Source organism: Sinocyclocheilus grahami, unplaced genomic scaffold, assembly GCF_001515645.1.
Source record: "Sinocyclocheilus grahami isolate Dianchi unplaced genomic scaffold, SAMN03320097.WGS_v1.1 scaffold440.1, whole genome shotgun sequence".
Lineage (NCBI taxonomy): Eukaryota > Metazoa > Chordata > Actinopteri > Cypriniformes > Cyprinidae > Sinocyclocheilus > Sinocyclocheilus grahami.
The window spans coordinates 167,923-194,864 of record NW_015505619.1 but is presented as its reverse complement, the minus strand read 5'-3'; the positions used below and the strand labels follow the sequence as shown (position 1 = coordinate 194,864).

General features: G+C 36.1%; 2 protein-coding genes across 5 annotated transcripts in view; both read right to left on the bottom strand.

Moving 5' to 3' along the window:
* LOC107552063 (poly [ADP-ribose] polymerase 14-like) overlaps positions 1 to 6,390 on the bottom strand; it is a 14,749-nt gene extending 8,359 nt beyond the window's left edge. The window contains exons 1-3 of one of the 3 annotated variants that reach the window (XM_016233869.1): positions 6,164 to 6,390; positions 2,831 to 2,949; positions 2,487 to 2,517 (exon numbers count right to left, since the gene is read on the bottom strand). In XM_016233869.1, the coding sequence (XP_016089355.1) occupies positions 2,487 to 2,517; positions 2,831 to 2,949; positions 6,164 to 6,341 (328 nt within the window). In that variant the 5' untranslated portion in view covers positions 6,342 to 6,390. Of the gene's footprint in view, positions 1 to 1,340; positions 1,372 to 1,684; positions 1,798 to 2,486; positions 2,518 to 2,830; positions 2,950 to 6,163 lie in introns of those variants that run through there. The other 2 variants (XM_016233870.1, XM_016233871.1) reach the window with 2 other exon arrangements.
* A 4,964-nt stretch (positions 6,391 to 11,354) lies between these two features.
* LOC107552062 (poly [ADP-ribose] polymerase 14-like) overlaps positions 11,355 to 26,942 on the bottom strand; it is a 16,229-nt gene continuing 641 nt past the window's right edge. The window contains exons 2-20 of one of the 2 annotated variants that reach the window (XM_016233867.1): positions 26,678 to 26,772; positions 26,223 to 26,253; positions 25,865 to 25,983; positions 25,626 to 25,656; positions 25,206 to 25,403; positions 19,246 to 19,473; positions 16,680 to 19,135; positions 16,112 to 16,339; positions 15,353 to 15,562; positions 15,073 to 15,181; positions 14,773 to 14,922; positions 14,601 to 14,663; positions 14,304 to 14,486; positions 13,947 to 14,153; positions 13,649 to 13,851; positions 12,791 to 13,196; positions 12,571 to 12,719; positions 12,285 to 12,459; positions 11,355 to 12,198 (exon numbers count right to left, since the gene is read on the bottom strand). In XM_016233867.1, the coding sequence (XP_016089353.1) occupies positions 11,918 to 12,198; positions 12,285 to 12,459; positions 12,571 to 12,719; positions 12,791 to 13,196; positions 13,649 to 13,851; positions 13,947 to 14,153; positions 14,304 to 14,486; positions 14,601 to 14,663; positions 14,773 to 14,922; positions 15,073 to 15,181; positions 15,353 to 15,562; positions 16,112 to 16,339; positions 16,680 to 19,135; positions 19,246 to 19,473; positions 25,206 to 25,403; positions 25,626 to 25,656; positions 25,865 to 25,983; positions 26,223 to 26,253; positions 26,678 to 26,772 (5,522 nt within the window). In that variant the 3' untranslated portion in view covers positions 11,355 to 11,917. The remainder of the gene's footprint in view (positions 12,199 to 12,284; positions 12,460 to 12,570; positions 12,720 to 12,790; positions 13,197 to 13,648; positions 13,852 to 13,946; positions 14,154 to 14,303; positions 14,487 to 14,600; positions 14,664 to 14,772; positions 14,923 to 15,072; positions 15,182 to 15,352; positions 15,563 to 16,111; positions 16,340 to 16,679; positions 19,136 to 19,245; positions 19,474 to 25,205; positions 25,404 to 25,625; positions 25,657 to 25,864; positions 25,984 to 26,222; positions 26,254 to 26,677; positions 26,773 to 26,942) is intronic. The other variant, XM_016233868.1, reaches the window with a different exon arrangement.

The window sequence follows — 26,942 nt, the reverse complement described above, 5'->3', positions numbered from 1 at the left end:
GGGGCGGGGGGGGCGGGCTCAAAAGTCAGAAAATTCTTGTTTATTTTTACATTCTTGTCAATATTGCTATGGGTTGCCTGCGTTTTGCTTGACTGACTGATATTCCACAGTCTGTTCGGAAACCATAGGCTCTCAAGCCATATATGGTTCTTTCAGTGAGTGGGTTGACATTTTTCATCAATAATCAAAGCTAGTGAGTCGATTTAATAAAAAATCCATATATTACATATTTTAGAATATTACTTAATTCTTGATCAATACTTGATCAATGCTCGTTCGTCATGTATAATACACCAACCAATCATGATCTGGCACAAGAAGTTCAAATTTTATTGGACAATAATGTGAAGTGGAGTGGTCATTTCCCATTCTTATTCATAAATTGGTTGAAAATGGCATGGGACAGACAAGCTTACATTTGTGGAGCGTTCTGGATATGCGGTTTGTCTCATTTTATAAATCAAATTACATTGCTGACAAAATGGATGCTAAATGACTACAAAAGCACTGCACAAATCCTTGCAGCGCCAGAGGTCGCAATAATGGTAATCAGTAATCAATTCACTATATGATACACACGTTTACTATTTCATGAAACTATCATAGTTAATGAAGCCCAAGTGCCACCTACAGGCCTATTATGTGAAGTGTAGGCTGGCAAAATTGTGACGGGAAAGGACTTTATTATATTACGTACTATTTTTGATAAATATGCAGAATTATGAAAGTGTCTTATGCTCATCAAGCCTGCATTTATTTGATCAAAAATACAGAAAAAAAAAATAATATTGTGAAATATTAGTACAATTTAAAAGGATGTTTTTCTATTTTCATATACTTTAAAATATCATTTATTTCTTCTGTGATGCAAAGCTGAATTTTCAGCATCATTACTCCAGTCTTCAGTGCATGATCCTTCAGAAACCATTCTAATATGCTAATATATTATGTTGAAAACAGTTATGGTGCTTTTTTTATTTAAATTTGTATTTATTTATTTTTGGAACCTGTGATACTTTTCTGGGGTTCATTGATAAATAAAAATATAAAAAGAACAGCATTTATTCAAAATAGAGATGTTTTCTAACAATATCAATCTTTACTATCACTGTATCTATAAATTTAACAAATCCTTGCTGAATAAATTTTACACTGCCCCTATTTTACATTTGAGCCCCTGCCCCTGAGGAACTCTCTGCACATCCCTGTACATAACTTATATATTTACCATCAAAAATGAATGTTAATTAGTACTTCCGCAATAACATTACAAAAACTTAACCAATAAAAATTACATAAATGTAAGCAGCCAGAGACCAAAGTCCAGATGATTTACTTACGTGGTTCCTGATATCCACATGCCTGCTCTGTCTGAAATCACACAAACGTAAAGCATTTACAATTATGTAAATGGAGAACTAAACAAGTAGGTTTAGTTAACTGGTCTCTCTACTCCAGCCTTTTGAACATTATGGAGAAATGACAACCATCTTCTTAGAGAAACTCTAAAATACAAATATATCGCAACCATAAAACTGAATTAATATTCTTATGACAGACCATTCTGTTCATTTATAGTGACTTCATGCAATCTAAAGGGTTTGATTTACAGAGCCACTCATCTGAGGTTTGATTGTAAAAGCATTGTGGTCCTAATTCTGCATTTTGTAACAAATCTACTCACTTGTTGTCCAGCGCTGTCTGCCTGTTCCTCTGCATCGCTGGGTTTGTACACTTTCAACTTGATTTTCTGATTGTCAATGGTAATAATGTGTTCTGCCTTTGAGAGCACGCTATCTTGGACTTAAACACAAACAATCACACTTAGTCAGATACATCACACAACTTAGAAAACATCACAGTAAGCTATACTGTATATCATGTTACGTGATATTAGCGGATGTGATTAAAAAATACAGAAAAAAAAAATAATATTGTGAAATATTAGTACAATTTAAAAGGATGTTTTTCTATTTTCATATACTTTAAAATATCATTTATTTCTTCTGTGATGCAAAGCTGAATTTTCAGCATCATTACTCCAGTCTTCAGTGCATGATCCTTCAGAAACCATTCTAATATGCTAATATATTATGTTGAAAACAGTTATGGTGCTTTTTTTATTTAAATTTGTATTTATTTATTTTTGGAACCTGTGATACTTTTCTGGGGTTCATTGATAAATAAAAATATAAAAAGAACAGCATTTATTCAAAATAGAGATGTTTTCTAACAATATCAATCTTTACTATCACTGTATCTATAAATTTAACAAATCCTTGCTGAATAAATTTTACACTGCCCCTATTTTACATTTGAGCCCCTGCCCCTGAGGAACTCTCTGCACATCCCTGTACATAACTTATATATTTACCATCAAAAATGAATGTTAATTAGTACTTCCGCAATAACATTACAAAAACTTAACCAATAAAAATTACATAAATGTAAGCAGCCAGAGACCAAAGTCCAGATGATTTACTTACGTGGTTCCTGATATCCACATGCCTGCTCTGTCTGAAATCACACAAACGTAAAGCATTTACAATTATGTAAATGGAGAACTAAACAAGTAGGTTTAGTTAACTGGTCTCTCTACTCCAGCCTTTTGAACATTATGGAGAAATGACAACCATCTTCTTAGAGAAACTCTAAAATACAAATATATCGCAACCATAAAACTGAATTAATATTCTTATGACAGACCATTCTGTTCATTTATAGTGACTTCATGCAATCTAAAGGGTTTGATTTACAGAGCCACTCATCTGAGGTTTGATTGTAAAAGCATTGTGGTCCTAATTCTGCATTTTGTAACAAATCTACTCACTTGTTGTCCAGCGCTGTCTGCCTGTTCCTCTGCATCGCTGGGTTTGTACACTTTCAACTTGATTTTCTGATTGTCAATGGTAATAATGTGTTCTGCCTTTGAGAGCACGCTATCTTGGACTTAAACACAAACAATCACACTTAGTCAGATACATCACACAACTTAGAAAACATCACAGTAAGCTATACTGTATATCATGTTACGTGATATTAGCGGATGTGATTATAATGTGATGATTAACAATGATGTGACATTGGCCTATGAGCTCAAAATTCTTCTAGTATGTCCCACATGTTTGGAAATGCTTTGACATGAGTGACAGGTATTGTTTTATCAGTTACTTGCAGAGTCTGCACAAAATTTTTTGTAATTCTTGATGTTTATATATGTTTATGCTGCATGACTTTTAAGTGTTTTAAAGAGTGGGGTTTGAACATTTGAGTCGCGTGCAGAGACCAGAGTTGCCGTGGAAACATGTGAACAACAGGGAGAAGCAGCAAAACATGTCTCTCACGGTTGTTTGTACTGCTTACAGGTACATTTATTCTCCAAAATCACATAAAATAATACACCAAGTTTTTCTTATCACGTAACTTCTAAATGTATTTCTTTCAAATATTTACTTTATAGTTTATACTTTATATATTTTTAGCAGAGGTATCTCTAGATTGAGTTCTTCTTTATGAAAGTTTGGGCTTTTTAACAACTTTATGTACAGAAGAGGGTTTTGTATTTATAGTTTTGAAAAGGTTTTCCTCGTAATTTGTCTGAAAGGCTGATTTATTTATTCCGGATTTATTTATTTAAATGGAACACATGAAATTTGATCGTGTCAACATGGACTGTTTGTCCATGTTAATGCGACAACACACACAACAGCCAATGAAATTACTATATTTGGGACTATATCTGGATATGTGATGATTTTACATTGGTATATAAATCAGACATCACATTTATTAATGAAGGACGTCTTAATGGTAAACTGGTATTCAAGTATGCAAACATCAGATGTTCTATTTGTTCATGAGGGATAATGCATTGGTACATGTGATGTCAGTCTTATGTCATCATTTGTCATGGCCTTTGTAGTTGTTTAGTTCAACGATCAGGTAGAAAAGTCTTAACTTACACTGTAATATTAGTTAATTTACTCTAACACGGTAAAGATATGCCGCAGTGAACTAAAGAAAGAATTATTAAGTGGGTAAATCTAGAGGTATATTTGCTTTTAAAAATGATTACAAGTTTGAACATGGCCAGAATGTGTGTGAGTTGAGAGACATGTTCAAATTCGTTGTCTTAAGGAGGCAAAACCGTGCGTCTTTACACGTACCAAAGAAACACAGCGATAACTGATGCCTTAAAGGGATAGTTCACCCAAAAATGAAAAGTTGATGTTTAGCCGGCGCATGACGCGTCTTCTTCTTCTTGCTTTGTGTCTTTACACATCAATGTATCATCACGGGCCGCAGCGTTTAATTTGGTTTTGTTTGTGTATGTTTTTTGACTCTCAAAGCCGTGATTCCCATTCACCTCCATTATATGACTGACAGACTGCAACAGTTGGAGTTAAAAATTTATGTTTGTGTTCTACTGAAGAAACAAAGTCACCTACATCTTGGATGCCCTGGGGGTAAGCAGATAAACATCACATTTTTATTTTTGGGTGAACTATCCCTTTAACACAGCGAGAATGTGCTACACATACAAAAGAAACACAAATTCACCGCATTAACTGTGCGTGTTGACACGGTCAAATTTCACATGTTCTGTTTAAAGACATTTGGCCCCATCTGCCTTCCATAAAAGTGTGGCCTCTACATAATCGTTGATATCATAAATTAAGATAAACCTTATACCGGTAGGCTATTGCTTGGTAAACAAATTTGATAATAACTGTTCTGTGATTTCAGGAGAGAGATACAACAGAGAGAAGCTACAAGTGGTTTCTTAAAAGAAGAGCTGACATAAACAGACGAAATGAGGAAGCTCCTTTAAAAATCTATGCATTTTTCCCCACAATATATTTCACCAATATCAATATGCATCTGTTACAAAATTACATTTAAATATATTACATACTATATGATTAAATTATAAGTTACGTACAAGTAATTGATATATTGTTTAAAGTCATTTAATACAGACAATTTATACAAAAAATTGGGTGCTGTTCTTATGAGATTCACCAAATGGTGAGAAAAAAAAAGTGATTTTGTATGTTAAAATGCTTGCTCCTGTCCCAGCTTAATATGCCGCATCAACTAGTAAAGAAATTAATTAATAATAATTCATGATTTGATCTTGAAATTACACACTTCACCTTTAGATATAAAGGCACATCTCTTGTACACTTGACCCTCTAACACTGGAACTCTCTATTCTATTTATATTCTATCTACTTGTTTTCTATTTAATTATTATGAAATAAAAATAACAATAATAACTTGGCCCTCTAACACTAGCTCTATCTATTATATCTTATTTCGATCTGCTTTTTATTATTTTATTGATTTATTTATTTTTTAATTCGCTATGTGTGCTGTGTTAGACTAACTGGGACCTGTCACAATACGTATATATTGTTGCTCTTTTGATGTTTTGATTGCTTCTATTGCCCTCATTTTTGAAAGTAGCTCTGGATAAAAGCATCTGCTAAATGATTAAATGTAAATGTAAATAATAAATATTTAACAAGGCCTTGACATCTAAACATAATTAAGGGGCACTGTATGAGCAGTAATAAATGAATACGTAAACATAAAAATGTAAACTGTTATCTTACATAATTTTTTTGTATATATATTTTTTTATTAAATAGCATTTATTTTAATATATGTATCAAAAATATATCGTTTTTGTCACACTTTATTTTAATGTGTCATACATTTTACAGTACATGTATTTTAAGGTGTTCTTGTTACAGTGATTGCAGCAACATTTTAAACAATACATGTAGTATTATTATAGTAACTACATGTAACAAAGACACATTAAAATAGTGTTATCACTGTTTTTATTGTTTTCATATTATTTTTTATTTATGTATTTATTTATTCTAAGGACTTGTTTCTTAATGTAGCCTTAATAAAACCTGCCATTGTTTTGTCACGTATAAAATGTTTCCCTTTGTCCAACTTTGCCACTGGCCCGCTTGTTGGCTGGTTATGATAGGCCAATTTGAAAGTTAAAATTCACAGATTATATAAGTGCTAACTTCGCGAGAGTTTGTCGCACTTTGTATTTGATCCCGAAATTACCTTAGGTGTCTGGAAATCTTGATAACAAAAACTCTGTTTGTCAACATATGCTTTTATGTTCAGCACTTACTGTCAGATGATTTGAACAGAATCGTAGCGGAGTTGCTTCCGTCATTATATTGCACGACGCAGTCTCCTCCTTGAGATTTCTTCTTACTCTGAAAGTAAATCTGAAGTTTATTTTTCACACTTTTAGCGTGTTCAGGCCCCCAGTCTCCCTCTGCAATGATGGGATAATATTCGTCCATCGCGATCCTTCTGAACAAATAGGAAATGACTTACGAGTCAGAGTTTATATAGTTGATCACGCCCTCACTTTCACTTTCGTTTCTGCGTAAGTTTACCGTGAAACTGAGAGTGAGGTCTGTTTTTAACTCGGGCACGATAGCAGTGCGACTACTTATAAAAACAGCTGATAAACGCAGTAGTGTAGGCCTAAAACAAAATAATTATATTCCGCTACTGTTAAAACAGTCTGCAGCCTCCAAGTTAACCTGGAAACTCGTATACCTCCAAATCGGGCATTTGTTATGCAACACGGATTCAAATCGGATACACAACGAGCAAGGAAATTGCCTAAAAACCATCCAAAAGAATTATAAACAACAAATCCAAATAACTACATCTGTACTACAAATGAAATTATGTATACGCGGTATCACTCAGGGGCGGAGCCAGACAATATAAACATTCGGGGGTTAGCCCAAATGTTATCCCCTAAAATTTACTGCCAGATTCTTGAAGATGAATTCTTCAAACAGTGGTACAAGAGAATGTGGTGCTGGTCCTTCAAGAGTCACTCACAACGTATCTGTCCATAATAAAGCCTAGAAAAAAATCAGTCTTAATGTATTTCACAATACTTCAGCATATTATCCTTATTAAGTGAGGGTCATATTTTTTTTTAGGATTTTTTCACCCAAGAAAAGTCTCTGAGAACCTGACTCCTTGCAATTCTGGAGACTCCAGGAAGGTTGTAGTTCTGGAAAATGGTGGCACTGGAGACTAAATGTTTTCTGATGGGTTTACATCTAATTATTCACATTATATATATATATATATATATATATATCCAACACAAAACATCACATCCACTAGTACACCACACAATATATACGTGACTAAAACACGAATAATCTAGGATCGCATATCACTATTATACAAACCTATAGTTTAAATAGACAGTCATCAATATCTACTCCACCAATCAGGGCCGTCGCTAGGAATTCTGGGCCCTGTGCACTGAATTGCTATGGGGCCCTGTCAAAATCACGTTCAGTGATGAGTTGCGATCATAAAATGTAAATAAATAACGTTCAGGGGTGGGGGCTGGACTGGGGTTAAAATTTGGCACTGGACAAATCGAGCCCATTCGGTCCACAATTTCCCCCTTGAACGTTTTGATGGGTCATAGGACCTTCAATTGGAGTAAATAAATGAATAAATAAAACAGGACAGAAACGAATACTGATAGATTCACAACAAATGCAACAAACTCAATAATGCATTTTTGTCACATAGAATGGCACTTGACAGTAAAGCATTGATTTTGAGCTAGACTGCTGGAAAGTTACTGCTAATAAATTCTGTCATCATTTCCTCACCCTCATGCAGTTCCAAACGACTTTCTTCTGTTGAACACAAAAAAAGATTTTGTAGAATGTTACCAAACCCTTTTGGTTACCCTTGATTTCTACTGTATGGACAAACATTTCTTGAATTTCTCAAATTATGTTTCACAGAAGAAAGAAATTCATACAGGTTTGGAATGACATGATGTTGAGTAAAGATGACCATTTTAATTTTTGGGTGAATCTCCATTTAAGAACTTTATTATTTGTAAATAATAAACACCTAATTTATATAAGACACTGATATTTATCTTTAATCAGGCCCTTATTGAATTAACATTTTACTTCAATTAAAATTGATTAGAACTAAACATCTAAAAAGAAAGAATCCAGAGTTTAGCTGGAGTTTAGTGGTCACAAGTAGTAAAACCATGGTCCTCATTACCATGGTTGTATGGTTTTAAAAATAAATTAGTAATAAACTATAAAATCTGCAGTTAAAAATAAACTAAACATGAAGAAACTACAAAACACCTTCTATAAAAGTTTTATATTTCCCAAAATGTAATAACGTAACATGTATAATAAATACATTTCTGCCAACACATAGGCTATTTGTACAGTGTTAATAACTTCAAGATAAATTAATATGGTGCTGAACTGACAAGCCTATTGGCGTTTCCCATTATACCTCATTGGCGTGGCTGTTTACAGCCAGCATCACTAGAACCTTTAATGTTCTCATATCACACGACTGTATAACAATTCTGTGTCACATCTGAATGGATCAAGCGACTTGCTCTGTTTATCACTTATAAATCGTGGCAGAAGCGCGGCACTGTGCGGTGACTGATCCCTACCATGGTTGTATGGTTTTAAAAATAAATTAGTAATAAACTATAAAATCTGCAGTTAAAAATAAACTAAACATGAAGAAACTACAAAACACCTTCTATAAAAGTTTTATATTTCCCAAAATGTAATAACGTAACATGTATAATAAATACATTTCTGCCAACACATAGGCTATTTGTACAGTGTTAATAACTTCAAGATAAATTAATATGGTGCTGAACTGACAAGCCTATTGGCGTTTCAATGTAGTGCATCCAAGCCTGCTTCATGAGGTATATTCGTGTAAAGTGAAGTGACATCGAGTGTTACAAGCCAATCCGTCGTGCTCATGCAAGGAATTTGATTCAATTTATTTAAAAAATCAGTGGTGACTTTTAAATAGAATGGCAGTTTTTTCACTGTCGGTTGAATCAAAGAATGGAGACATTTAGATATGGTTTCTGTCAATGACCCATTTCCTGAGACAATTGGTCGCATTGGAGGATCTTCTAGTGATTTATGAATTTTAGGTAAAGTGTATAAAGCCGGAATCCAAGGATATTCATTTTTTAAATATTTTAATTATTGTTCATTAATCCATTTCCTATCTAACAGAAGTGGGGGCAAGTCACACATGTTCAAGTCTCAAGCAAGTCTCAAGTCCCTACCATCAAGTCTCAAGTCACAGTACAAACAAATCAAGCAAGTCAAGTCAAGTAAGTGGCTCACCTCAAGCAAGTCAAGTCGAGTCACAGTATCAAACAGAAATTAACTTTCTTAATTATACATTTTTATTAATAATGTTTTACATATAAAAGTTTGAATATAGGCAAAATACTACTTTGTATACCGCTAAAGTATGTAATTGAGAAAATATTTATAAAAATACAAGATAGAAATATGTATCTCATATTTATATTATATTGAGTTTGACCATCAATATTTAACAAATGTTTGAAAATGATTTTGCACTAAATATCTCCAGCGAAGACTGGGATTCAGTTTGGGAGCACGCTAAAGAATTTCAGTGTGTAACAAAACATGCTATTCAATTTAAAATAATATGCTGACCATCACCCCTTATATCAGAAAGAAAATGGAGCCAAAATTTTAATCGGATATAGACACCCGATTTGGACTGTTTCTTTCACTTTGCATGATTGCCTACATTGTTCTTGAAAACTATTGTCATGGCTCAAAACAAGAATTCCATTGCTGTTAATGTTTATGTATCTTCCCCTGTAACTTATCGATTTCTTTGATTTTATCTTAAGAACTAAATTGACAGCTGTGCATTTAAGGTCTGCTTAAGCTTTTTGTTTAGTTTCGTTTTTGTTTTCTGTTTGTTCTGTTGGAACTTAAAATATTAATTTAATAAATGGAATATAGAAATATGAAATGAAATGATAGGCATAGTACTCTATGACATTAATGCCGCCAGTAATTGGTATCAAATCACTGCTTTATCACAGAAGCGTTCATTGAACTGATTCATTCAAAACAGTTGATTCATTCATGAACAAGCAAGAATGGGCCACTGAATCACTCAACCGATTCGTTCAAATCCCTGGATTCATTCAGTGTGTTGCTTAGAAACGCGTGTACTCTTTTAGTTAAATAGAAAACAAAAAAACAGAAATATAACCAAGGAAAACATGATTTTGTGTGCAATTTGGATAATTTTGCATTAATATTTCAGTTTTATGCAATATGGTTTTAAATGTGTTTAAAGTTTTGATTCGTGCTTATTATTTTAAATGCGTTATACAAATTTTGATTTACACATTATTTTTTTGATCCGTGACTATTGTTTGCTATTCTGAAAACTTTGCTTTCATTTTAAAATTTTGTGCAATATAATTTTACTTGCATTTTTAAATTTTGGTTTCGCGCTTGTTTTTTTGTTTTTTTTGTCTGTGACTGCAATACATTTGGCGGGAATCTGATCCCATACCAATCAGCCATGTGACATTATCTTTATAAGGCTGGCCGCACACTAGACGATTTTCAAATTTTAAACGATTTTAAAACCATGGGAGACCACAGACATGAAGACAGTTCAACCGATTTTTAGCCTTAATCCTCTGAAAGCACACTGACTAGATGATTAGACCAGACCATGAGACCACACACTTTTTGATTGTAGGAACGATTTCACAGTGACACGTGATCTCACGGACACTCGCAAGATCATGACTAGAGAAGAAAAACAAATAGAGGACAATCTGGCACGTGTTCTGTTTCACAGTAAAAAAAAAATTTATAAAAAAGAATATGAGTGATGTTCTCTGCTTTCATGGCATGTTTGTAGCTGCCAAGTTTCAGCTATAGAAGCATGATTTGAGTTCGGGGACGCTCCATCTCGATCGGGAGCTGATAAATAATCGTAATGACACCACACAATAGAGCAGTGGTTCTCAAACCTCTCCATGAAGTACCCCCAGCACGGCACATTTTGTATGTCTCCCTATATCTGACGCACACACTTCAGGTCTTGCAGTCTCCACTAATGAGCTGATGAGTTGAATCAGATGTGATAGATGAGGGAGACATACAAAATGTGCAGGGATGGGGGTACTCCAGAACAGGTTTGAGAACCACTGCAATAGAGGATTTTTGGACAAAAAGTCGTTTGCGACAAGCCGCGTTCGTTCAGGGATGCAAATCGGGCTTAAAATAGGCCTTAAAATCGTCTAGTGTGCAGCCAGCCTAACCTTATTTAAAAATTATTTTTTATTTTATTTTAAACTTGAAGTGCATTACACAGAAATATAAAAACAGCCATAGAAAATCAGTATTGTTCTGCAATGTTTAAAGGATGTAGTAAATAATAATAAAATAGTAATAATGTAGTTTAGTCCTTTGTCATGTTTATTTTTATGCAATGGTATGTGTCTAATTTCAATGCCCATACACATAATCCCCAAATGCTGAACACACTTTTTCCAGTTAAGCAATACTTCATATATATGAAAACAAACAACTGCTGATTAGGGTAGTTAAAGATTAAAAGGGAAATTAGATTAAATAACAACAGCAAGTGTCAGGAAACCAACTAAAGCTAAAATGGGACAGTCTAAGGTATTCTCAGGATTACATTACTGTTTTCTGTCATTAATGGGCATGTTTGGGCAACTTTAATTGATGAAATAGCTTCAATGTTGAATTGCTACATTATATTCCTTAGCATTCAAAGGGCTATTACTGATTTTGATGTATTAAATGTGCAGCTTCTCTTAGTAGAAGCAGGTAATTCACACATGCACAATCTCTCTCTGTCTCTTCCTCCGTCTCTTTCTAAAATTAATTAAGATATGCCACAAAATAACCATCATTATCCATATATTATGTTCGGCTTCACCAAATCAATGTAAAACTGCAACAAAAAGACTAGCTGACAGAAACTGATCTCATAATCATTACTGGAAAGTGATTAGGTATTCTGGGTAAGCCTGTACATCGTTGAAGATCACAAACATGGTTGGCTTGTTCATGTTGTCAGTCACACTGTTATAGAGATCAGCACTATTGGAGCCTTTCGCAGGGGGAACAGGAAGGCCTTGTTTTCCTTGAGTGAATTCTCCAACAAGCACCCTGACAAGGTACATGCGTTTGTGTCCGTTGACATCAGGTTTAGAGTAGCCTTGGGCTGAGTAATTTGGGTCCACAGCAAAATATGAACCATTCCCATACATGGCTCCTAAAAACAGAATAAGAGTAATACATGATTGATTTAAAAGACAAATGGATACAAGTGGAAAAGTTTATACTGAATTTGACTGATACCATTCATGCCAGCAAAGCTCCGATTAAAGCCGTGATTGTTGATCTGATCTGTCTTATCAGGGCCAGTTCCATGAAAAAGAAGCTTTTCATTTTTTTTGTGCTTGTTTTTATCTTCCAGTTCCTCCTTTTTGATCATGTAGCTTTTCCAAAGTGCGCTATTTTGAACTCTTTCAATCTAAAAGCAAAAAAAGGGTTTAGGCATTACATTTACACCATAGTATTAAAATACAACAACAGAATCTTTCAAAACTAATAAATAGGAGATTTCTCATTAGTCAAGTCTTACTTCAATGATGTTATTGGTTAGATTGGTTCTCTGGAACTCTTTCTCTACTTTTGCAAATTCCTTTGAGCCTGCTGTGAGTTTTACAAGAACAACTGGCTGTCCTTTCATGTCCTCCCAGTCTGAAGGCAAAGGGCTTTGAGCTGCAGCTATTGACAAAAAGAAAAACATGAATAATTAATCCTTGTACATGATCTATGTTATTTAAATAAAAAAATAATCCCACCTTGCAGATCTACTCTATTAATTTCAATACGTATTCCTCTTCTTGTGGCCTCTTTGCGAAATAAATCAGCCTCATATTCATCATTGTTAATTTTGATTTTCACTGTAGGCTGTTTCTTCCGATAGGCCTGTTCCAGGTCATAATTGGTCAACATATGAAAGTTTTTGACGCTCCGTCCATTTTCCTGATATTGCCACTGAACCACACTGCTAATGAAAAATGCCTCACTTCTTCGGTTTTCATTCCTTTCCACCTTTCTGATCATGTCCCGAATACGACTCTCTGCAGTGTGAACGTCTCTTGTCAGACCCTCCAGTGTGATGACAGAGTCTTGGCCTTTCTTCTCAAGCCGGACACTGACTGTGAGCTCCCTCTGTATGGCGTTCAGCATTTCTCCATCCTCCTTGGTGAAATACATGATCTATGTTATTTAAATTAAAAAATAATCCCACCTTGCAGATCTACTCTATTAATTTCAATACGTATTCCTCTTCTTGTGGCCTCTTTGCGAAATAAATCAGCCTCATATTCATCATTGTTAATTTTGATTTTCACTGAAGGCTGTTTCCTCTGAAAGGCCTGTTCCAGGTCATAATTGGTCAACATATGAAAGTTTTTGACGCTCCGTCCATTTTCCTGATATTGCCACTGAACCACACTGCTAATGAAAAATGCCTCACTTCTTCGGTTTTCATTCCTTTCCACCTTTCTGATCATGTCCCGAATACGACTCTCTGCAGTGTGAACGTCTCTTGTCAGACCCTCCAGTGTGATGACAGAGTCTTGGCCTTTCTTCTCAAGCCGGACACTGACTGTGAGCTCCCTCTGTATGGCGTTCAGCATTTCTCCATCCTCCTTGGTGAAATGAGTAATGGCTGGATCATGGATTGGGATGGTCACATGCTCTCGTAATATCATGCTGCTGATCATTTCCTTGGCTTCACTCAGGTCCTTTGGTGTCTCACCACAGAGTTGAAACACAGCTGGCTCAATTTTTTCAACCACAATCACAAATTCTTCATTTGTGGGAGAGTCTGAACTTTCCCCCAAGAAAAAGTCTTGATGGGAAAAAAAACAAAAAAAACAGAGGGATTCATTACTGTGTTTTTACAAAGAATGGATTGGATTAGCATTTTTATAATTTATTACTGACCTCTAATTTTGGTAAGCAGACCTTTATCCTCCTCTACTTTCTCACCAGATCTTCTGATCATTCTTTGGTGGAAGTCTGCCACCATGTTTGTCTGGAATATAAGAAACTTCACAAGCCTTACATGCACCGGTTTCTTTTTCTTTACAAAGTCAACAACTGCATCAACCATTGCATCTGCAACATCAGCTGGTTTTGCACCACCTTGACCTAAAGGGTTAAAGATCAAAAAGGAAAAGAATAAGGAAGTGAATAATTCACGCAACATGTCAGTTTAAAAATAGTAATAATTATACAATAAGTAAATAAACAAAACTCACTGCAATTATGTAAAAAATAAGATCACACAAAGTTTCTCACCAGTGCCAAGAGCCGGGAAGGCAACAGAAGTAATCTGGCGTGACTCACATAACTCCAAAACAGACAAAACAGCATCCTTAATGTCAGATGGACTGCTGCGTCCGATAATATGGATGATGTTTCCACATGGAAGCTGCCCGGATGAGGTCACAATCTCTGTTTGCTGTATATTTGATGATCGCACTATTGGGAGGGGGGGGTCACATTTACCAATAGCACCTAAAGTTAATTTAGATCTCTTCAAAAAGGTAATGTACATCAACAAGAAGATAATTGCACATTTGAAAGAATACAAACCAAGCTGTGAACATTCTTGTTCCACTTGTACTCCAGCAGCGTCTAAAATGGCCTTGGATACTCCTGGATTACAAAGTAAAATCAACTGTCATATTATAATTCTCTTTGAATGTGAAATAAATAATAAATTATTCATTGAAACAGGTAAGACAGTGTGTATAGTTGGATTAACCTGCTTTCAGTGAAAATGTCTGATTTGAGGAGTTAACAATGGCATCAGTTTTTTCTTTAGTTATGTCTCCTGATGAAACCTCCAGAGTCACTTGACCCAGCTGCATAGTGTGCACCCCAAGAGAGGGAGAGGAGACTTTGCCAACGACCCCTAAAGAAAAACATGTAGATGTATGGGGAAATTCTTGTCACTATCCTAAATATATCTGTGACATTTGGATATATTTGTTATTAGAATAAATATTTGAGCAAAATATATTCAAAAAATAAGTGTGATGGACATCAAATAAGAAATTGTTACCAGAGGTCTGAGCTGACTTGCCAGAAATGTTTTTTTTAATCTTGACATGTCGATGTGCTTCTTTTGTGATGGGACCCTGAATCCCATGTCTAAAGACACTGGTGAAGCACTAATAGATAAAGCACAGAAATATACAAGAAAACATGTGCAACTATGTTAAATTATTAAAATAGTTTATAGTTTAAACAATAAAAGTGCATATCTTGACTTGGTCATACTGTATGAGATGGAAAAACTTGACTGTGATTTTATGGTTCTTGAATCTAATATTGGCACTCACCTCTACACTCTCCCTGTCAGAAGGGTGCACAATCACAGTTACCTCTCGAAGGTTTGTAGAGTTAAATTCCTGGACTTCTGTCAGCATGATTCTGGCCACTAGATCTTTAGGAAACCTAAGATTCCCAGTCCCGATAGCTGGGAATACGACTGATGCCATTCTCCAGGTTTCTGCATTTTTCAGGCAATTTCTGATGATCTGACTGAGTACCTTTTAAAATGTAAATAAATATATATATATATTTTAATCTGTAAAGCAAGATTTAAAGATTAAATCCATCCCTGCTCCTGGAGAGCCACCGTCCTGCAGGCTTTGGTTCCAACCCTTCTTCAACACACCTGCCTGTAATTATCAAATAACCCTGAACACCTTGATTAACTGGTTCAGGTGTGTTTGACTGGTGTTGGAGCTGAAATCTGCAGGACAGTAGCTTTCTAGGAGCAGGGTTGGAGATCCCTGATTTAAAGACAGTACCATCTAATCAGGGGTTTTCAAACCTGCCCTGGAGAACCCTTAGCACTGCACATTTTGTATATCCCCCTTACCAGACACCCAATTTAGGTCTTGCAGTCTCTACAAATTTGCTGATAAATAGAACCAAGTGTGTTAGATGAGGGAGACATACAAAATGTGCAGTGATGAGGGTCCTCCAGGACAGGTTCAAAAACCCCTGATCTAATGTGAAGCTTACATATCACACAGGTGCAATATCATTTAATGTTTAAAACAAACAGCGGGTGACGAAATTGTTATTCTCACCTTATGGTCTGAGCCGTTCCAAAATGGGCAAACTACATGGAAGACTTTTTGACACGTCAGTTTATAACCATCTGTGATGACCATTTCACCATAATTAACATTGTTTAAGCGAGCAGCTGTGTTGATTTCTGACTGGAGCTGATGACCAGCAGTCTGAAGGAGTGCTTGGGAGATGGCACCTTTTCTGAGGTCCAAGTCCTCCGATATAGTGTTTACAATGACATCAGCCTGTAGGAGAAATAAAGGAGACAATAGAAAATAGTAAGATTTACTTGAAAAGCACAACATATTAAGCAGAGGTGTAGCTTGTTCTGTAAAAAAATATGTGGTACACTTGAATATGGTACACAGAGTGTGACTGACCAAAGCCACTGGCTTGGTTTTAACTTTTTTTTTTAAATTATAACTCAAACTTTTTTCCTTTTAAGAATTTTTATGTATTTTCATAGGGAAACAAGAAGGGGGAAAGCCTAATTAAAAACATTAATATTAAATAAAAGTCTTTAAGAAGTAAATGGTTGCTATGTATGTTCTTTCTGTCAGATTTTTTAATTAACAGTTCACTTACACTCGCATCCTGGATGTTCCCTTTGCACAGAGTGATTTTTAGTCCCTCTTGTGTAGTTTTTCTCTCAAGAACAGTTAACCCTTCAGAGTTACCTGATCTGCCACCATAGCTTGAGATTTCTCCTCTCCAGTGTGCTTGTCCTTCAAAGTCTCTATTACCACGACCTTTGGGGTCTTCAAACTCTTGGTTTCTTTGGCCATAGTTTCCATGGCCATGACCACGACCACGACCACGACCACGACCACGGCCATTTCCACGATACCCTTGTTCATTGTTGCTATACCCATGAGGTTTGATTTGATGAGGGAAAGTCATTTTGGGGTTATATGCAGCAAACTCCTTTCTGACAGTTTGAGTCATGGCATTCACAGTACTGCCATTATTGTCAACCAAGTGAAATTCAGTTAATGTGCTACTGGAGCCTCTGTGGTTATGATAATCAATGTAGTCATGCACCTCCTTGGCGATTGTTTCAGTGCAAAGATCAAGAGGACAACCAAATACCCCTGAGCTAATAACTGGAATTGCAATAGAGGAGCAGTTTCTGCTTGACGCCTGGTTCAGACTTTCCCTCACAGCACGTCTCAGGCGTTGCACAGTGGTACGTCTGTCTGAATCACTAAAACGAGGTCCAACAGCGTGCACCACATATTTACAGGGAAGACGACCAGCGTCAGTGATGAAGGCATCTCCAGGCCTCAGAGCCCCATTTGCTTTTGTGTGTTGGTCACAGGTTTGCTGCAGACTTGGTCCAGCAGCTTGGAGAAGTGCTAAAGCTACACCACCAATGTGCTTCAGATCTTCATTAGCAGCATTGACCACAGCATCAACATTGATCTTGCAAATATCCGCCTTCCTGACAGTAACAGTTACTCCACCTGGCATCTGAACCTCACAAGAGACCTGACCAATATCGTCAAAACTACCTTCAGTAAATGCATCTTCCTCCTCTTCCAGCATATCATCTTCCTGAAGAACCACCACAAATCTTTTTTCCTTCAACAGCATTGAGAGCATCATTTTACCCTGCTCCAAGAAGTACTTCTTTGCTCCTGCCTTTTTAATGATCAGTGTGTCCGTGTAGAGACCATCTGCCAACCCTTTAAAGAAGGTCAAAGCTGGCTGGACAAAAGTACGCTCTCCAGACAGTTTAATCCAGGGTCTCTTTGAATCAAAATTCACTTTCATCTTATCAGACTTAATTAAATGCTGCCAGTCTTGTGATTTTCTGTCTTTTATTAATTCAACCGCGGCATGTGATTTGACACGAACGGTTTCTTCAATTCTAGTGTGTTCCTCCATAAAACTTCTTAAGTTCTCACTGACTTTCATCACCGGTTCTCTGAATCCAGTCACCATTACTTTATCTCTCTGTTTAGATAAATGTATAATCACAGATGTTTTTTTGGAAGTATTGAACAATTCATGCGATTTCTTTTTGAGATCCTGCCACGCTGGCATTTGAAGGACACCCTGATCTTCTACAGTGAGGTCTTTGGTTGTGAGAACAGTATTCACTCTCTTCTCTGCCTCAGCAAGTGCTCTTTCTGTGCTTCCAATCACAACAACATCTCCATTTTCGATTGTGTAGACAGCAGTTATTCCATGAGATATGAAGAGATCTCTGGACATTTCATCACAATCCACTGGTCTCAGGTACTCCAGGATTGAATGGTTAATCTGTAAGGGCTTCTGTTTTATATTTATTTTCTTCTCAAGGACCCAATTCTTGAAGGCAAGATTTTCTGTATGAAGCCCTGATAAAATTAGTTTGTTCATCTTTTTGTTGTAGTCAATGTGCAGGTGTGGAGAAACAGCACTTTTCATGCCATCTTGTTCAAGCAAAGAGTACATGGCAGGAGAAATCTCTATGTATTCAGTCATACTGTTCTTCTCTCTCTCAATTTGATTTGTTGCTCTCTCTAAAAATTTCTCTATGATGGGTTTCAGTCCAATTATTTCATGGGTCATTCCTGCCAATGTCAGCACCCCTTTAGAGGTATCCGTATCTATGAAAACCTGATGTTTCACTACTTTCTTAATATCACTCTCCACTTTAGACCACAAGGCATGTGACACCGGCCACTCAGATGTTGTGTAGTTTGAGATGATTTCCTTGAAGGCATCAATGGTATTCTTACTCCAGCCATCAATGTGTCTTCTAGTAATTCCTTTCTGTTTCAGTAATGCTGGATCAGGACTGAGTAAAACTTCAGGTTTGTGCATGTTTATGTGGCAGAAGTGTGAGCTCATCTGGTCTTTCATGGAGGAAATCTGCCCTTTCTTGAGGATGAACTCCCTGATGGCAGGATCTACACTGACTGTAATGGGTTCAGGCAGCTTCAATTGTGGCCTGTTGCTACCATACAAAATTGTACCCAGTGATTTAAAGTAGGGATATATCTTGACTGGAACATCACAGATGTTATTCTCTTTCTTCAAAACTCTGTCTTTGGCTGAAAAATAATAAATAAATGCACTTATGTTGACAAAATGAGGTAAAGAAGTGTCATCACTAAATATGTAACTGTAATAGCAGACTACCAGCAATTGTACGTGTATTTACCTTCTTCCTCCTTAAAGGTAATCATGGCTGCTTGCTCTGATGGATTTGTGATAACTTCCTCTACTGGACCGCCCAATTTCTCAAAATACAGTTCCAGCAGCATCTTGGTAGCCTTAGCTGGAAGATCCTCCACCCGCACACATGTGCTTCTCTCCAGTGCACGGGCCCTCAGATTATACTGCTTGAACTTTTCATGTGTACTGCTGTCCTCAAGGAACTTTCCTGCAGCTGTAAGAAGTAATATTTTACTGAATGTGCCACACACATTTAATCAAGTGACAAAAGCAAATGTGTGCAACTGTATGTACAAGTACAGTATTAAAACTCTCATATAATAACAGTGACGGGAAGCTTGATTCTTATTCTCAAAACGGTGCTTTTGTGCAGTTGGTTTCAATGAATCAATTAAAAAAACTTCATCAGGTCTTTTATGTCGCCACATAATGACATCAATACTTCATGCTATCATCCCTGTAGGTGAAAATACACAGACCGGCCCACTTTAGTTCACGACCAACTTTCATTTTCTATTATCCATTTTTTTTGTCTATTATTTTTTTGCTCGCATATATCCAACAACTGACTTGGGTTTTTTTTTTTTTTTGAGCAAGGTGCCGCTGTCGGGGGAGTAAAAAGATAATTGCATCATCATTAGGGTTGCCAATTAACTTCAGAAGTGGGAAATAAGGGACAAATGATGATTCTTTATCAGAAAATAAGGGACAGAATAAGGGACACTCAAAATATTTGTACTGTACCAAACTGTATGTCTGCCTGCAGTTAAAAAGTTTTTAGAATAATCACACTTGTTTTGCTTAACCTATTTATGTTCAGTTATTCTAAATCTAATTTTAATGTCATACAAAAAATGTCAAACTTTACCCTTAAAAATTGTACCATTATAGAATTGTAAATGCACATGTAGTGCAGTAGGCCTAATTTAGGAGGTGAAATACTGTGAAATTACATACAAATGGCATAAAATTTGAAAGCATAACAACTGAACATCTATGAAACGTCAGTCAATAAAGCATTTTTTAAACAATGGCACTTATTTTTTTAAACTAAAATGTAAAATGTTATTGCAACCATAGCCTATGAATGAATGAAAATGCATGTTTTTCAATTGAAGAAAACTTACAGTGTAGGCTTCTGGTGCTTGGATTTGTACTTCAATAATGAGGTCCGAGTTTAAGGATGAATTAGCTAAATTTATTCAAATGTATTGTTGTTGCCGCCGCCGCCATGTTGTGAAAGCGCTGTGTGTTTCATTGTGAAAGCGAAACTACTTTGTTTGGCCTTCCAAAAGAGGACGAAATCCGTTTCGTCATGCCTGGAGCTGATCCGTGCTGGTCGCTGAGGAAATACATCAACTTCGCGCTGTGGATCGCCGGATCGGCTTTCACCGTGGACGAAGCGGAGTCCAGCCCGGGGTCGTCACATGTGGTTGGCGCAAGCCCGCCGGCCACTCTTTCGTCGAATCCGCTGGCCGTGCCGTTCTCAAGCCCACCCGCCTCCGCTCACTCAAGCCCGCCCGCCTCACTATAGGCCGCCAGCCGTTGCTCACTCTAGCCCGCCGTGTGTGACGCTGTGTGTTTCGTTGTGAAAGCGAAACTACTTTGTTTGGCCTTCCAAAAAAGGACACGACTAGAAATCAGTGGTTAAGTTGTATTTACAACACTGTTCCAGAACAGTTCAACCCAAATATTCAGATGTGTGCAGTGCATTTTATGGAAGACTGTTTCCTGATCCTGAGTAGAGTAGACTACAATGCCGGCTGTTCTGACTCACAGACTGTAGGTACGTTTTTTATATTTAAAGAATTTTTAATTTTGAGTGGAAGCAGAAACACGTTGTTTTCGTGCATGTACAGTGGGGGAAAAAAGTATTTAGTCAGCCACCAATTGTGCAAGTTCTCCCACTTAAAAAGATGAGAGAGGCCTGTAATTTTCATCATAGGTATACCTCAACTATGAGAGACAAAATGAGAAAAAAAATCCAGAAAATCACATTGTAGGATTTTTAAAGAATTAATTGGTAAATTCCTCGGTAAAATAAGTATTTGGTCACCTACAAACAAGCAAGATTTCTGGCTCTCACAGACCTGTAACAACTTCTTTAAGAGGCTCCTCTGTCCTCCACACGTTACCTGTATTAATGGTATCTGTTACTTTTTTGCCCCACTGTATCTTTAAATGCAAATGAGCTGCAGCTCCCCGCCACCTTTTCCAGAATAGAGCTGTGCCTTTACACCAGGGCTGTCCAAACTCGGTCCTGGAGGACCGGTGTCCTGCAGAGTTTAGCTCCAACTTGCCTCAACACACCTGACTGGAAGTTTCTATGTCTAGTAAGAGCTTGATTAGCTGGTTCAGGTGTGTTTAATTAGGGTTGGAGCTAAACTCTGCAGGACACCGGCCCTCCAGGACCGAGTTTGGACAGCCCTGCTTTACACCTTGTACCTCAGACAGGGTTGCCAGGTCCCAGAAAAATTTCCAACCAAAAGCTTACTCAAAACCCGTCCAAAAACAAAGAAAACTAGCCCAATTGTTTGCTGTGTTATTCCATTAATGCACTTTAAAATAAACATTTAAATTGTATTTATTCTATGTTTTTCATTATTGCGAGACTTGTTTATATGTAGTATGTGCATTTTTAATTATTGAATTTGTTTTTGGGTTTTTTTCTTTTCTTTTACTTTTCAGTTCTTTTCATGATAACTTTTAAAATTAGGGCTGGGCGATATGGCCAGAAATAATCCGAAAATATTTTTTCCATATCATACTATATCAATATTTATCACAATATTAATTTACCATTAATATGGTAGGAAATGCTTCCCACGTGTTTGTTAGACCTTGAGAATGAATGTAAACATAACTTTTTTTTGTTGTTGTTGTTGTTCATAAACTCCTTTAAGCCACCTTTGAATTTAGGGCCCCATGTAATCCATTTTATTTTTCGTAAATTCTGTGTTTTCTATTTTATTTATTTTGTATTTTATGATAATACAAATTTATCTTTAAAAAATTGTGTCAAATGAAATGGATTAATACAAATATAAAAATTAAAATAGAAGATAATATATAACAATTAATTTACAACAAAACATTGCATTTTTTGGTCAAATAAAATGCTGCTCGACAAAACCTTATGTTTGATATAAAAACATGAATGAAAAAATATCAGTAATAGTATTATAACTTTGAGAAGTACATCATAGTAATATGTTTCTGTTCAAATTTATTCATGGTTGTCATCAGGTTTTTCAAATGAAACGGCGAAGAGCTCTCAAGTAACTCTTGGAGGCTCTAGAGATGAAGTTCATGTGTTCATGTCCTCATTTAGTGAGATGCAGATGCTGAAATCACCAAGCTTTATGTGTGTTTGAGTTTGCGTAGTAGCCTAGATGGAACTACGCCAGTCATTTGAACAGAGATGTGCAGAACATGCAGACTTACAAGCGACATGCTTTGACTGGCTGTTGTCGTGTTTATTTCTGCTGTGTGAAAGCCTTAACATCTCCTGTGGGTGAAACTCACCTAAATTGTGATTTGACATCCGTCTCTGCATAATACACATTAGTAAAAGGATCTATTTTCATTTTGTTTTGTCTATAGATAAACCTTAGGGGGCCGTGGTACATTATAAAAGTAGCCCAAAAAACCGCAACCCTGTACTCTGTACAACTCCGCAACTCTGTAACTTTTCCTGCGACCGCATTTTCAAAATAGCCCAATTGTGCGGGGAAAACCGTGACCCTGGCAACACTGACCTCAGATATTCTACCAAAAAACATCTGTCTGGTTTTGATTATCATGTATATCGCGATGAAATCATGCGTTTTAAAGCCATATCAGTTCAAACTTCTGATATACGGTTCTCTGAGCGCACACATCCGAAGCACGCACACAGAAAGCGGCTGTCACACGGCATGTGAGTACTAAACTAAGTTCTCTTTCATGTCTTTTTGTGCTTAAACTGTCAAATACACACAAGTTTATGTTAAAAACACACATGAGTTACAAAAACAGCCGGTTATGTCTGTGAAGGTGACAGGTGGGAAATAAATTGCATGTTTATATTAGATCTGTTTGGCAGCAGCATAATATACCATAAATAAATCAATAAATCCACTGCTCTCTTGTCTCCTCTGAAACTTGGACTCTAAACCGTGTTCTGTGCTCATCAGAAACACAATTGCGGAGTTGTGGGTGGAAACTTGCAGATTAAGGGGCGGTAATATTATAATAAGATCCCCCTTCTACGTCACAGTGCAATCTGAGCACCTCATTTTTTCACAAGCTTGCAGAGAAAGGCTTTCCAAAACAAAGTTACTGGGTTGTTCTTTTTCACATTTTCTGAGATGCACCGGGGACCCGATTATACCACTTAAACACAAAAAAGTCAGATTTTCATGATATGTCACCTTTAAGTAATTTGTGGATCAGTGCTGACAAGAGGACACAAATTGTTTCAAATGATGCAGTCCAGTTTGGTAAACTGGTTAATCAGGTGCACTAAAAAGAACCAGTTCAAAAGAAAAAAATTGTTCAATAACTTGTCATCACTAATTAAAAGTCAAATTTGATTTTAACAAAAAAAAGTTATATGCAACAGGTAAACGTATTCTAACTTCCAGAGTTCCAGATCTAAGAACTCCTTCTCTAGTCCAAAAAGGGGCAAATGTAAAGCTAAATCAAGATTAGGTTTTTAGTGAAAACTAAAATAATGACTAAGGTTTTTTTTTCCTTTTCTTTTCTTTTCTTTTCTTTTCTTTTCTGGGCTTAATATATCATAAATGATGACACCTTTTATGCATATGCACACATTTAAAGGGGTCATAAAAAGGAAAATAAAAATGTTCTTAATATTTACACATATAAGAGTTGAACCTATATACTGAACCTATAAAAATAATTTCCATAGCCTCCCCAAATAAAGCAATAAACCCCGAGAAGCGGTGGTTTACAGTGAATTTATAACAGCTAAGGGGCATTGTTAGGAATGATGTGAAGCGGAGCATTTTTTTATGAAATATACGGTTACACTTTACTTCAAGGGGTGTGCATAAGACTGACATGACACCTTCATAATCATGACATGACACATGTCATGAATATGAAGGAGGTTTTATGCATGTTTATGACAACTGTCATTAAGTGTCATTCGCTCAGTTATGTAATTTCTAATGCAAAGATAACATTGTTTGAGATGTCTTTGTTATGGGCTATGGTTAGGGGTAAGGGTAGGGGTAGGGTTAGGTCAAATAATGTCATATTTGCATTAAAAATGACATAACTGAGCGAATGACACTTAATGACAGTTGTCATAAACATGCATAAAACCTCCTTCATATTCATGACATGTGTCATGTCATAATTATGAAGGTGTCATGTCAGTCTTATGCACACCCCTTCAAGTAAAGTGTTACCAAATATACAGTAGTGCCAAGAATTGTCTATAAAGGTGAAGCAATAGGTATAATTATTTTTTTTATCTTACAGTGTGTTTGTAATAAACATCAGACCAGTGTTTAATGCTATCAAGACACCAAGAGTATCATTGTTTGAGTGATGCTAATAAAATCAATGGATATTGTGCAATGAAGTTAGCCAATCACAGCAATGGGTGTTTACTTAGGTTTCTGCAAAAGGTAACGTCCCCTGAAACTGAGTATTTTTCACAGAGAGTGAAAATGACAACGGAAGATGATGATATTTAAAATTATTAGACCTTTTTTGGTGAAAAAACTTTGCAGACTTTATAAACTAACCTCAAGAAACATTTAAAATGTAAAAATCTGAAATTGCACTTCATTACACTTTTTTAAAAATGTAATAAGATAACAAAAATAACGTTATAATAATAACAACAACAACTATTATTATTATTATCATGTGAAAATGTAAATGCTATTATGTAAATAACAAATATATTTTTATAGGAGTAGAACAACTTACCACCAGGGGTTTTAAAGGTCACAACTGCTTTTCTTAATTCTGGTATTAATTCCATGCTAAAGTCATTTTCAGAAAGACTGCCGATGTTCTCCACCAAAAGAGTCAAAACATCTTGATTAAAATCATCTGGAAGGTTCTCCAGGACCACAGCACTTGACTCTTGAGGTTTCTTCACATCCACATCAGTTTGCAGGACATCTTCAAGAAAATTAGTGACACGTTTAAATCCCCCTACAGTTAACTTACCCAGTACATGCAAAATGATCTTGAATTGTTTTGATGGTTAAGTACCTAACTGATGCCTTTACCACTGAAGAGTAAATTGTATCCGAATTAGTAAGATAAGATAATTATAAATAGTAAGATAACCTAACCAATAAAAAAATTGCATGTGCATATCCTTTCAGATGATTTACTTACTTGGTTCCTGATATTCACATGCCTGCTCCGTCTGAAACCACACAAGCGCAAAGCATTGGTGATTACTTAAATTGAAAACACTACCAGCCATCTTCCTACAGAAATTCTAAAATGCATCTACATCTCAACCATAAAAGCGTAATATTCGAATAATGAATGTTCTTATAGGTCATACTATTCATATATAGCAGTGACTTGATGAATTTTTTTAGTCCTAAATTTGTATTTAGTCCACTCACTCTTTGTCCAGTGCTGTCTGCCTGGTTCTCCACATCACTGGGTTTGCGCACTTTTGTCTCGATTTGGTGACTGGTAGTGTTAATATCATTTTTAGCCTGGGAGAGCACATCATCTCGGCCTTGAACACAAACATCAGATGCATCACACCAAATCATTTTCTCATATAAATGGAAACAGTTAAGTCTCTACAAGCAATAAAATAATACAGGATTACTTGGTTGCTACCGAAGTGATATCTTCACCAATGAAAAGGAATGTGTAAGTCAGAACATCAGCAATGACAGCAAAATAACCCAACCAATAAAAGGTCACATACATGTAAGCAGTTAGAGAGTAAAGTCCACATGATTTACTTACTTGGTTCCTGATATCCACATGCCTGCTCTGTCTGAAACCACAAAAATGCAAAGCATTTATGAGTACATAAATGGGGAATGCTATCAAACATGTAGAGTAAGCTCTTTGTTCTCTCCTTTTCAACAAAATTAAGACATCCATCTTTCTAAAGAAACAAGTTTAAGGCCGTACACTCTCAGGGGGAAAAAAAGGTAGAAAATCTGTCACTGGGGTGGTACCTTTAGGTACACTTTTGTATGTTTTAGGTAATAATATGTACAACTGAGGTACTAATATGAACCATTTAGGTACAAAGGTGTATCTTTTAAAAAAGGTACCACCCCAGTGACAGCTTTTCTACCTTTTTTTATGAGAATACCATCAAATAAAATTCAGATTTTTATGATAGACCATACTGACTTGACGCAATCTACAGGGATTATAGAGCTATAATTGTGCATTTTGTAACAAGTCACCTTTTGTCCAGTGCTGGGTTTGTACACTTTCAACTTGATTTTCTGATTGCCAATAGTAATAATGTGTTCTGCCTGGGAGAGCACGCCATCTCGGACTGAAATAAAAACATTCAGATTTAGTCAGATACATCACACAACTTTCTCTCTCTCTCTCTCTCTCTCTCTCTCTCTCTCTCTCTCTCTCACACACACACACACACACACACACACACACACACAAATAGAGGGAGATGTTTTTTTTTTTTTTTTTCTTGTTCCATGTTTT